The sequence below is a fragment of the Strongylocentrotus purpuratus genome, unplaced genomic scaffold, assembly GCF_000002235.5.
Source record: "Strongylocentrotus purpuratus isolate Spur 01 unplaced genomic scaffold, Spur_5.0 spur5_scaffold_7, whole genome shotgun sequence".
NCBI lineage: Eukaryota > Metazoa > Echinodermata > Echinoidea > Camarodonta > Strongylocentrotidae > Strongylocentrotus > Strongylocentrotus purpuratus.
In genome coordinates this window covers 26,988,005-27,000,517 of record NW_022145613.1, presented here as the reverse complement: position 1 = coordinate 27,000,517, position 12,513 = coordinate 26,988,005, and the positions used below count along the sequence as shown (strand labels likewise).

General features: G+C 36.3%; 1 protein-coding gene across 1 annotated transcript; it reads right to left on the bottom strand.

Moving 5' to 3' along the window:
- Positions 1-242: 242 nt before the first annotated feature.
- On the bottom strand, positions 243-7,171 carry LOC100892809 (protein-lysine methyltransferase METTL21D). The gene is made up of 5 exons (XM_011665318.2): positions 6,839-7,171; positions 5,449-5,559; positions 4,144-4,216; positions 2,146-2,265; positions 243-1,850 (listed from the first exon to the last, which is right to left on the bottom strand). Exons 1-5 carry the CDS (start codon positions 7,090-7,092, stop codon positions 1,722-1,724), a joined length of 687 nt encoding a protein of 228 aa, XP_011663620.2. The 5' UTR covers positions 7,093-7,171; the 3' UTR covers positions 243-1,721.
- Between the last annotated feature and the right edge of the window lie 5,342 nt (positions 7,172-12,513).

The window sequence follows — 12,513 nt, the reverse complement described above, 5'->3', positions numbered from 1 at the left end:
AAGATTTTTAAGTCCACCTCTCCCACTATGATGCTATAGAAATGGAATTTAACTAAGATGGGAAACTTCCAAGTTCCCTAGTCCTAATGAATCATTGCCCTTCAGTTTATTACATGTATTAGAATATAAGAATGACAATTATATAAATTACTTAAATATAACTATGAGCACAAGGCATTGTAACAGTGGTGATATAAAGATGTTGTAAATATTTGAAGTACATGTATTAATAAAAGTTGACCATTTTTCTTTCGTCTTGAAACACTTTGTCTTTCTTAACTGGTACACCTCCGTCATAGTCGTATATTTCAACGAAACAAACATAAATAAGTAATTGTAGCTTTCTCCGTCTCTTCTCAAATAAAAGATAACACCTTATTCCTTTAACCGCTCAGACATAATTAAGAAGATGTCCTCTAACGAATATCCTGACAGATATAAAGAACCAAATTCCCCAGCTGGGAATGAGAACAATCCCGACAAAGAGGTCGAGATTGAAGAATGAAGACACCACAATACGAAGGGGAAGGCAAGGCCTAAGTCTCGTAAGAGAGGCGAGAAGCGAAATCTCAAGAGGACACTGACTGCAATCCAACATCAATTACAGAAAAGAGAAGACAGGATGGATTTAAAAATGATTATTGAAGTAGATCTGAAATAATATTTCCTGTAACTGAATTTCTTGGAAAACTAGAGTGTTCTTAGTGAGTGGAAATGGAAGAACAAAGTAAAAAAAAAAACAATTACAATTAGCTCCATACGAAGAGAGTTTAACTGGCAACGGAGGAGAATATGAACCTCTTGCATGAAATATTTATCTAAAAATATTACCAAATATATGGCTCATGTCTCAATGATCATGAGGTTGTCATTTGTAAAAGGCTAATTAGTAAAATGTAATGATTGTTGAGGATGATGATAATAAAGATGATTATGAATTCGATGAGGAAAGAAGTGGAGACAGAGTGAAGGCAATATAGTATTGTTTGCGGGATGATGATACAGATGATGGTAATCATGCTGAAGATGATCATGATAATAATGATGATAATTATGATTGTGATAAAATGATTTTGATGGTGTCTTGGTGGGGATGATGACGATGGTGGTGATGATGATGATGATGATGATGACGATAGTGGTGATGGTGGGGATGAGGATGCAAATGCAGGTGTTGAAAGAGATGATGGTGATGATTTGATGAGAATTATGCTATTAGTTTGACTACTGAATGATCTCTCTGAGTTAAATTGAAAAAAAAATACAACTGATTGTGGATATACATGTGTATTCTACCACCATTTGACAATGACACCATCATCTTTATAGGACACATTTATAAAATATGCAAAACATCTCAAGACTGCAGATACTTCCTGAAATATTTTACATGTACTTATCTCTCTTTCTTAACTACATCACAAGTATCTCATCACCCTCCTAGATTAGATCCAGGTCATTGGTTGGTATAAGCTCAGTTGGTTCCATGTCAGTCTATCTTTCCGGCTGCATCATATCACATATGGATCTCATTGCTATTGCACACTAGTAGATCCTGGTCCTATCAGCTATCTCTTCTTCTGTACCACATCACATGGATCTCGTCACTGTTATAGACTTTAAGTCCAGGTCCTTCCTAGGTAGGTCAGCTAGGTCCAGTCTCAACTGATCCATCTTTCCTTTTGTGTCATCAACCATTGATCCAGGTCTTCTTGTTGGTATCAGCTGGGCTGGTCCTGTGTTGGTCCATCTTTTCTTCTATACCACATCACATGGATCTCATCGCTGTTGTAGACTGGATCGAGATCTTCTCTGGGTATTTCCTCCACAGAAAAATGTGGTTCCATCAGCTGATAAAAATCAAGTAAACATGCAACAAATTGGAATCAAAATTCAAACGAAGATGAATATTAGGACAATGTCTCAATATTTTTTTTTTATACATCACCAAGATATAAACACTCAATTTTTTAAGCAGGAATTGCCTTCCATGACAGAAATGGTCACATTTTAAATTTTGTTATTAATTAATAAATTATTGTTATTATTATCATTATTATTTGTATTAATATTTTTTTTTTTTTTTTTTTTTTTTTTTGGGGGGGGGGGGGGGGGGGGGGGGAGAGGCAAATATCAGATCCATACCTTATCAAATAATTGATGAGCTTCAGCATTCTGTCCGATGGTTCTCTCTTCATAGCAGCCGAGAATGTCCGCCCCATCTTTAGAAAGATCACAGAGTGTCTTTACCAGTGGTTGCACAGCCTGTAATATCAGACCACACATGGAAGGTAATACAAAATGTTTTATGAAATTTGATCATTGAGATCAAAATTTAACAGTGCCCAATACCCAGTCCCCAAATTAATGTTATTTAGGGTTCGGGTATGCGTGTTCCCTCCCTTTTAAAGCACCCCTATCTCTACCAACATTTCTGAACCCCCCCCCCCCCCCCCCCCCCCCCCAATGAAGGGCTTTTCCTGCCTTAGAGACCCCCTAAATCCGGAACACTGCTCAATGTACTGCCCTATCTATGACATTAAAGATATTTTATAACCCCCTTTTAAAAATTTCTCAGGAGTCCAAAGAGAGAGGGAGAAAAAACACCCCTTTTTAAAAGAAATCTCCAGGTGAAAAGTCAAATACATTCCAATTTTTTTACAATTCTCAGGGCGGACTTTGTAGCTCAAAGAGTACCAGTTTACCAGAGATTTAGGAAACACGAATGCGGTCTCTTCGACCCTGGAGTTGGGGGGGGGGGGGGGGGGGCTCAATATCAGTGCTTAGAAACATCTTATTAAGTGCTATATGAATTTTGCATATACTATTATTATCATCACTATTATTACAGATCACCAGATATTTGTACAATGTCATAATTACCCCCAACCAAAAAATTTAAAGCCTGCACACAAGTGAGCACAATTTCCACTTCCCCTGCAACACTGCTTCCAAAACTTACACTCTGTTATAATGCATGCATGCAGTCACACAGACAACCACCTTGGCTTTATTAAAGAATTTCTCATTGGTACCTATTCTTTCCTGGGAAAGCGTGACAATGCAGATCAATATCTTGCTCATGGATGTTCATTCCGTGGCCGGCAGTCAAACCACTGACCATTTGATTAACAGCCGCTGCCCCGTAACCTTCGGCCATGACATCTCTCATTAAAATTGAATTAAAAACAAATACAGTCTGGAAACATGCAACATGTTCATGAAAACTACCTACCCTGATACTAACAACAATACAGCCCAGCACAAATGCCAATGATTTCTAGATTAACATGTATTCAGAATACCCCTCCTTTATCTGGAACCATTGTGACTTAATTTAAAGTCACTTAAGCCCACCACACTTTATGCGATGCTCCTCAGACCTCCTGCGATCCAATTTCTGAAGAAATTACAACTTTATTAGATCTGGAAATCTTAACCAACATCTTTTTGATTTAGGTTCTAAATAATAAATGATAAGAATACTAACAACTAGAATTTTAGTGCATTTAAGCCTTCTAATCTAGTTAGAATAAAAGCTGAATCTGCTACAAATCATACAAATTTGCACGAGTCTGAGCTGATTTAGCATTTCCTCCTCAAAAGAAGCTTGATATTCATCAAAATTTAGATTTGTATTAATCATATGTCAATCCAAATCCTTCATCATTAAGATTTCAGATGTTTCAATGTTCACATCAAATGCCATTGCAACTTCTTCTAAAATTGGATCATGTCAGATCGTATAGTGTGCGGTGGGTGTATACATACAAAGTACATGTACCGGTATCTAGTGGTTCATTGATCATTATTAAAGCCCCTCTAAAGTGTTGGAATCCCCAAATTCACCACAAATTTGGAGGCAAAATTTAACTTAGATGGTATCAAAATGTGAAAGAGGATGTCATTTACGACACACTTCTGCAAAGTTCCCCCCCCCCCCCAAAAAAAAAAAAAAAATTAAAAAAAAATGTTGATAAAACAATCAATAATTTGGGTCGTCTGTACAATGCAGAAAAACTAAATTTCTTTCATCAATATTCTTTCACATTATGAAACAGTTTAAGTGAAATTTTGCCACCAAATTTGTGGGGCTCCCAACAATTTAGAGCGGCTTTAAGAATTTGGGTATATTTTGTTTACCTCTGGATAGTAGACACAGTCAGACATGAGAACCAGGTCTGGTAAAGGGTTGAACTCTCCGATGTCCTCACCCCTACATGATGAAGAAATAAATCAATAGCATACAATAAATAATATGATTTCAGATATACAAGAAGTACAAACATTACATGCACATGTAGTACACTGTAGATATGAAGTAGTTTTCAATGCAATATAATACAAGACAAAGTAATGGCCGAATTATAACATGGGACCAGATTTGGTGATGATTTTAACTCTTAATATTTCCCTCCTCTAATATCACCAAATCATAAGCTATATCAATTCTCTAATACAACTGTAAGGGTTGATTCCATGCCTTCCCACAATAGAAATTAGACAGTTCATTTTCGATGGGGGGGGGGGGGGGGGGGGGGGGAGGGAGGGGGAGATGGAGGGATAGATCAAATAATTTGTTTTTTATGTTTAAAGAGGAAGTTCCCTTTGATATAAAGCAGGTCATTACACATTTTTAGCAAAAAAATGATTAAAAATAAGAAAGTTATGAATTTTTGAAGGTTCAATCGTTCAAACACATATTGGCAACTCTGTGACATATCTTGCGATGTCCCCCTCACATTTGCCCTGTACTTAAAAACTTCAAAAATTTATATTGTCCCTTAGAGAACATTTTCAATCATACATGCACCTGAATCTAATTATTGAAAATATGTTTTTGTACAAATTCCTTCATCAATAACTAAGAAAATAAAAGTTTATGAAATTCACTTCGATTGTATGATGAAGTGAAAGAGGATGTCATTTAACGCCGACTTCTGCAAGGATTTTAAAGAAAAAAAATTGTTTGACAACGAATATTGATGAAAGAATACAAAAACAGATTTACTGCGTATGAAACAAAGCCAAGTTTTATATTCTTTGATTTATTATCAATATTTGTCTTCAAACACTTTTGTTTTGAAAATCCTTACCGAGTTCAGTGTTTTAAAATGACATCGTAGTGGTCGTGATGGTTATTTTACCCGACAGCTAAGAAAGCATAAATGCTTGTTAGTAAGCAACCAGAGGATCGACGGCTTTAGATCCTCTCCGAGAGACCTGGTAATGTGGATTAATGCCTTACTAAAGGGCACTAGCGCATCGACTTGGTTTTGAACCCGGGTTGCCGGATTTACAAGATCACTGCTCTACCAACTGAGCTATCGCGCCTCAAGGTAGAACCCCCCCCCCCTCATTACACAATTTAAGTGAAATTTTGCCATCAAATTGATTAACAAATATGGGGTCTAATATCTTGTGACTTTATTCATGTAAATACCATACCATTTCAGTATTTTAGCTGTGGCCGTACCAGTGAGTGCACTCAGGTTGGTTTTGATGTTCAGTTCCATGAGAGGTACAAACTCTTCAAGGTCAGTCAAGGTCACATCAGACCTAATGATAAAACAAAGCGAGAAATTATATCCTTCAGCATGGAAAACCCTGAAAAGATAGGGAACATACATTATGGATTTTAGTTACACATTCTAAGTCTTATTTTTGCTAGTTTTTTAACATAAATATTTAAAAGTGTTATCTATTGTACCGAACATGTAAACTTGAATATTCCAGTCAAGGCTGTCCTTCATGTAAAATTGTATTTGTATGAACCATGTTTCTGCTATAATAAAAACCATTTTTGAATTGAATTGAATTGAATTGAACAGAAAATGATCGTGCATACTTTGAATTCCTGTAGAACTAGAAATATGATCGTTAATATCAATTTGATGCACTGTCTGATCCAGGCGCGTACACAGGGGGGGGGGGGGGTGTTAACCCCCCCCCCCTCATTTTTTGTTTTGCTCATGGGTGGGGGGGGGGGGGGGGTGCTGAGTAAAATATGAAAAAAAATTAAAATATTGCTAGCTAACCCCTGCATCCAGTGAAATACCGATCCGCGCGATCTTCTCATTTCCGGGGGCAAGAAAAAAAAAATTATTGCTTGCTGCCCCCCCCCCCCCCCCCCCCAAGTGAAATATGGTCGGTGCAATGTTTAATTTTCAAACACCCTCCTTGAAAAAATCCTGCGTACACCACTGGTCTGACACTGATGATACCCAGTGGGTGGCGTACCCAGGATTTTTTTAAATCGCGCTGACCGATATTTCGCTCATGCAGTGGGGGAGGGAGTTGGTATGGTAAACCCCCAATCCCCCCCCCCCCCCCCCCCCCCCCCCCCTGCGTACGCGCCTGCTGATACCAGACCATAGCCCATTCATGAACGTATCCAAGTCAAGACTATAGAATCTAACTAGTTAGGTCTATGGAGTAGCCTACCTAGGGAGTAGGGAGTAGGGAGTAGGGTGTAGGGAGTAGGGTGTAGGGAGTAGGGTGTAGACCTGGCATTGATTGGCAAGAGCAAAACAATAATCACAACTGGCATTAACCACACTCAGTCACAGTCACAGTCACAGTCACACTCACTTATCACAGACATAGATCTACCCCTACTAACTCTAAGAACATAGACAAACATTAATAAACCTATGATGTTTTAAAATTAACATGCAAGCTATCAATTATTATGGTAGATCTATTTCACATATTAAATCTTGATCTTTTCATTCTACCCTAATAAAGAATCTATGTTATCGGCGTAGTCTAGGCCTACGTAGTACGTAGACTAATTCATATGTGCTGTGTATTGCATTGGCCAGTATAGAGTGCATACCCAAATTTACACGCGACGAGTCCCGTTGCTCCTGTTCCCGCTCCTATCTCCAGCAATCTTCTCTTCTTTAGCTCACCAAATCGACGATCGAATCCTTTTGTTTCAAGATATTTGGAAAGTACTAATGCAGCATCCCAAACCACGCAGCCGACATCTCCAACATAGCTCTGTTGGATCGTCAGACAAGTTCCATCTTCGCATTCAATTTCTCGCGGGTACATTTGCGATGCGTCCATGTTGTTTTCTGAGGTCATGCAACAGTTAATTTCCCCCTTTAATTTGCTGTATGTTTGAGCGCGTCCACCACGTGGGCGCGGCGCGGGCGCGTGGCACGCGCTACGTACGTGTAGATCAGACGCGCAATAGAAGACGCGCGAAAAGCTTCATCCAATCAGGTGATTTTAGGGAGGCGAGATTTCAAAGTTCCTTTTCGCAATCGTTGGGATATGCATAGGCGTGGAGGTTGGGGAGGGAAGCTCGGTGGGGGGGGGGGGGGGGGGGGGGGGGGGGGGGGGGGGGGCAATCGCCCCCAAACGAAAAAGTAGAGAGGAGGCAAAAAAATATTTTCGCCCCCCCCCCCCCCAAAAAAAAGTAAAAGGGTAAAGATAATTTTTTAGAAAATAAAAAAGGAAACGATCGAATTGAATCACATAAAAATTATCTACAAAAACAGTCATCAAATTTCCTAAACATTCTGCATGCCCTTATTTTTATCATGAGAGGGTTTAATGATAGCGATACCGATATGTACGCGCTGGAAAAGCATGTGTTTTTTTATCATAGGGGTGAGCAGGGGCGGATCCAGCCGGCGGCAGGGGAGAGGGTCCGATTCGTGAGAAAATATAGCGGCGTAATTAAACAGCCAGCGGGTGAATAAGCGGGGGATGGGGGGAAGAAGCACTAATTATTTTTGGGGGGCCCCTGAAAATTTGAGAACCACACCCCCAACCCTTGAGCACCAGGGAAGGGGGCCCCATCTCCAAATAAAGGTAAAATTAATGTGTATTACCTGTATTTTTCCCAGTGGATCCGCCACTTGGGCCAAGAAGACATGAGCCCCTGAACACAGGCGTAGCCCCCAAATGAAATTCAAACATGGTTTATTTCTAATTCGATACCATTGTTTTAGGCCATTAAAAAAAATATATAATTCCCCGCTCGCTTCCTTTTTGGGGGCAGCCTCCAATTTTTTTTTTTTTTTTTTTTTTTTAAAGAAAAAAAACATGAAAAACACTGCTAAGATGGATCTATTTCTGATTTTTTTTTTTTAAATGTCGGCAGCCATCTTGAAAAATGGCCCGACTGTCAGGGAAAATGTACTGAGCGGCCATTTTGAAAAGAAAAAAAAAGGGCCTCCTCTTTCCTATATCTAAAAAAAAGTAGGACGCTAAACATGCTTTTTTTTTATTTGGCCTTACAAATGTTGTTGAAATAACCTGCTTTAGTGACCACCTGTCTACAAAGACCACATTTTTTGTTTCCCTAGGGCGGTCGCTATAGACAGGTTTGACTGTATTTGTATAAAACACATTATAAATTGTGAACTTCAAACATATACATGTTAACATGTTCACGGGGAATGTCCAGAATAAACTTACTATTAAGACTTGCAAGGGTTTCTTGCCACAGGCTCCATTTAGCATTTTCTTAAAATTTCCAATTAATCCTTACATCAATTCTTTTGATGACCAAAGAGGCTTGCCTATCATGGCAACAACTACAGCATGAACAGTGGGTTCCATCCATAGAGGTTGATTAAAATGGATCCATAAGCAGGTTCTTGAGAAATATATGAACGTATGAGCAAATAAAAGAACACATATGCTGATATGCATATGAACACTTTATTTGTATTGCTAGTTCAGCCACGTAGCTGGTTTTTACATCGGCTAAGCAATACAAATTACAGTTTATGGACACAGAAAATTATTAACACAAAAGTAGTGTTGACTATACATACAATGACAACGCCCTCCTATAGCTGTCGGTTGTCAATATCTCCCATCTTATATCACACACATACACACATGTACATACATACATACACAGTGCTATGTATAGTTTATCAAATATTTTTATTTAATATATTTCCTCTGAAAATATTTCGTAAATCTACAAATAAATTAATCCACATATACATATGTAGGACTTTTTTATCCATTCAAAAGTCACAATTTTTTCATAAAGAAAAAAGAAAGAATTGTCAATCAGCTAAAATTTGAATATTCCCAATAACAAACAGCTTTAATAAAATACTTTTAAAACATTTTAATTTCAAAATGACAATACATAATTATAACAAATTAGTTTAAATATTAGAGAACAACAGATACATGTAAATTAAATCAATACAATGAAGAGTTTTTAGTATAAATATTGTTGTACTTATTAGAAGCACTGATTTGCAAAATCGTGATTCAATATTATTACCATGTAGCAGTACCGGTATTGACAAATATTTTTTACCTTGATGGGGCAATGCAGTACGTGTTGTAATAAAAGCAGAAAAGTGAGAGAAAAAGATTAGAGAAAATTTAAGCAAAATTGTATTCAAGAAAAGAAAGCTATAATTTTTTAAGTTGGACTCAACGATACAAATTAGCTCCGTACTGAAAATACAATAAATTTCTATTTACTTTGTTATTGCTGAAAGAATAGATTTGCTTCATACAGGGTTGTGTAAAAACATTTGCGATGATTATATATATCTAGGGTGCTTGGATTCTTGAAAATTTGTAGAGACATTATCAATTCATGAATTATTTTTAAATACAAAGCAAATGGAAGAGGACTTGTAAGAAACAATCTACAGTGCTTGGATTCTTGAAAATTTGTAGAGACATTATCAATTCATGAATTATTTTTAAATACAAAGCAAATGGAAGAGGACTTGTAAGAAACAATCTACAGTGCTTGGATTCTTGAAAATTTGTAGAGACATTATCAATTCATGAATTATTTTTAAATACAAAGCAAATGGGAGAGGACTTGTAAGACACAATCTACATCATAGAATTTGTGTTTAATCGATTGCAAATCAAAATATTAATAACTTTCTTATTTTGCTTTGGATTTTCCTCAAAGTTTCTCTAACCTGTTTCTCTATTTTTTCTCCTTCTATTTAAACTAACTCAATAGTGAGCAGCATACAAATCACAACAATATTGAGATGATTCAAATGAGTAAAGAGACACAAAGTTATGCTCAAAACATAACCAAAATTAAATTACAAACATCTTTGGTTTACATCTTTGGAAGAATCAATTTTTTCTTGCTTGCTTATCAAATTATCTGCTCAACCAGGATAATCTCAGATTCCCCTATCTTATGATTTTGAATAATATAACTGAGCATATCATACGATAAACATTTATTTGATGCCATCAATCCAAGGTAATATCTTAATTACATTTCCAATTTTCTATGAACAGAATTATAAAGTCATATTAAATGTTTGGGGTTGCTTGTTTGCGAATTTTTAACTTATTTTAGCAATCCCAGCATTTGTAAAGAATTCATTTTGATCTTTATCTTTGCCAAAATAATGTGAATTGAATTGAATTGAATTGAATTGATAAATTGGTTTCACAATCTAAATGTACCAAGAAATTCATGGTATTACACTCATCTTCATAGTACATGAAATACAAATTAAAATACCTTGATACACGAGTAAATGGTCGAATCATTAACATCAATGCCCACCATAGCATCTTCTCTCAGAACAAAAAAAACAAAAAAAAACGGTTGATCTTTTCAATATATAGAGTTGAATAAAGCCTTACTATTAATATATCAATGCACTGTAGATATTTCAAGTTCCTATCCTCCCTTACAATTTTCTGATTTTATCTTAAAATATAATTTTTAAGCTGAACTCATACAAAAGTCATTATTTTACAAATACCTCTCAAATGTCTTTTATGTACACGGCTAAAAATTGTCTTAAATAAATGTCAATGACTATATACTTCAAGCAAGAATGACCAAAATAAACAAGAAGTTCTTAATTTGTTACAATTTGCATACCCAATTTGCAAACAATTGTAATGTTGCCATACTTGCTTCACATCACAAAAGACAAAATCCTGCCACTAGATGACTACAGATAATAGGGGAAAAACCCTGTGAATTGTACTTATCATCTGCCTAGGTCTTATTGATAACCATTGACCTATGACCTCATAGTTTTCCTCCACATCACTCATTTTTTGTTGTTATGATGTTGGGTTTGAATAGTATTGGTAGATTTAGGTTAATTTTTGTTGTTATCGTTAAGGTCCTTTCCTTTTTTGAAATTGGTTATTTTTGCCTTTTTGTATTTCTTAGTTTGCCTTAATATCATTATTTGGTACCTTTTCAAATTTTTCTATGACTTTAGAGCTTTAATCATATTGCATATACACTCAATCTAGGCCAACTGACAATGCTACACCATGAAAATAAACTTAACATGAAGACTTTCTCAAGAATGAAACAAAATATCTAAATGAAATCTAAGAAAAAGAAATCGGTTTTTCACAGCAGATCTATAGCATATTATATACCTCACTTAAGAAATCCAGCCATCTGATTGGTCGAATTGCATTCATAAACTTCAACTGTTCCTGTAAAATTCTCGGTAACCATGCATAAAACATTTCAATATTTTTAATAACCATGGTTATTAAAAAAAGTTGGTCAGCCTCCATGGTTACCCCATAGGTTTACATGTTAAAAAATGGTTTGAGCGATGGAGGATGCCGTATGTGTGCGAAGGATTGGTCGGTAATTTCAATACAATTGAATCTCGATCGATCTTACCGACAATTTTATCTTGCATTGTTGACATGAAGACGAAAATAAACTTCCAAAAACAAAAAAACAACATCTGCCGATAGATCTTGATCTAAGTTCGTGCCAATATGCATTGCAAAAGTAAAAGAAGAGTCCGTATATGGAGCTTTTGCGAAGCATTCATCACACGCGAAGCCGGTTTCAATCCATTTTAATGTATATATTGGAGAAAACTGCCAAGCATGTTAACGGCGGGCCATAGCCGAGTGGTCTAAGCGTTGGTTTTCGGTACACCTCTTGTTGTACGCAAGAGTTCGAATCCCGTCTTCGACAAAAATGATAAATATTTTTAATTTTTCATTTTTAGTCTATTTTTTTTCGGCATATAAAAGTATTAATGACTGCTTTAATATTCGAGAAATAGTTGTTTTCATACGCTCTCGGGAAGGTTACAATTGGGCTATTCCCCTCGGCAAGCCTCGGGGAATAGCACAATTCTAACCTTCCCTTGAGCGTAATAAAACAACTATTTCTCTCAAAGCAGTCATTAATACTATAATATCACATGATTATGAACAAATCCAATAGATCTCTTTATAGTCTATGGTCTAAATAGTCTCTATACAATTCAGAAAACAACATTCCCTCAAAGAAATATAAATATACCTGTATTCCTTTGCATTTATGTATCAAATTAAAAAATAAAATGATTGAAACAGAAAATAACTGTCAGGGGAATGCTTTGGCATTTAGTAGTGATTTCAAATGGTTTGCAGTCTTATTACTGATCATTTTGGCTTGATGATGAGTTGGTTGACTTAAAGCTGATGAATCTACTACTTTGATATTGACCTGTAGGCTGTACCATTTCATTTCTTTTCTTGAGTTAGGCTTGCTCT

What these genes read in the sequence shown, in the direction of transcription:
- LOC100892809 (XM_011665318.2), bottom strand. Translation starts at nt 7,092, where the DNA reads ATGACCTCAGAAAACAACATGGACGCATCGCAAATGTACCCGCGAGAA. An exon ending in ACAGCTAAAATACTGAAATG is followed by an intron (nt 4,217 to 5,448) that starts GTATGGTATTTA and finishes TTCATCATGTAG; the next exon opens with GGGTGAGGACATCGGAGAGT. An exon ending in ACTGTGTCTACTATCCAGAG is followed by an intron (nt 2,266 to 4,143) that starts GTAAACAAAATA and finishes CTGATATTACAG; the next exon opens with GCTGTGCAACCACTGGTAAA.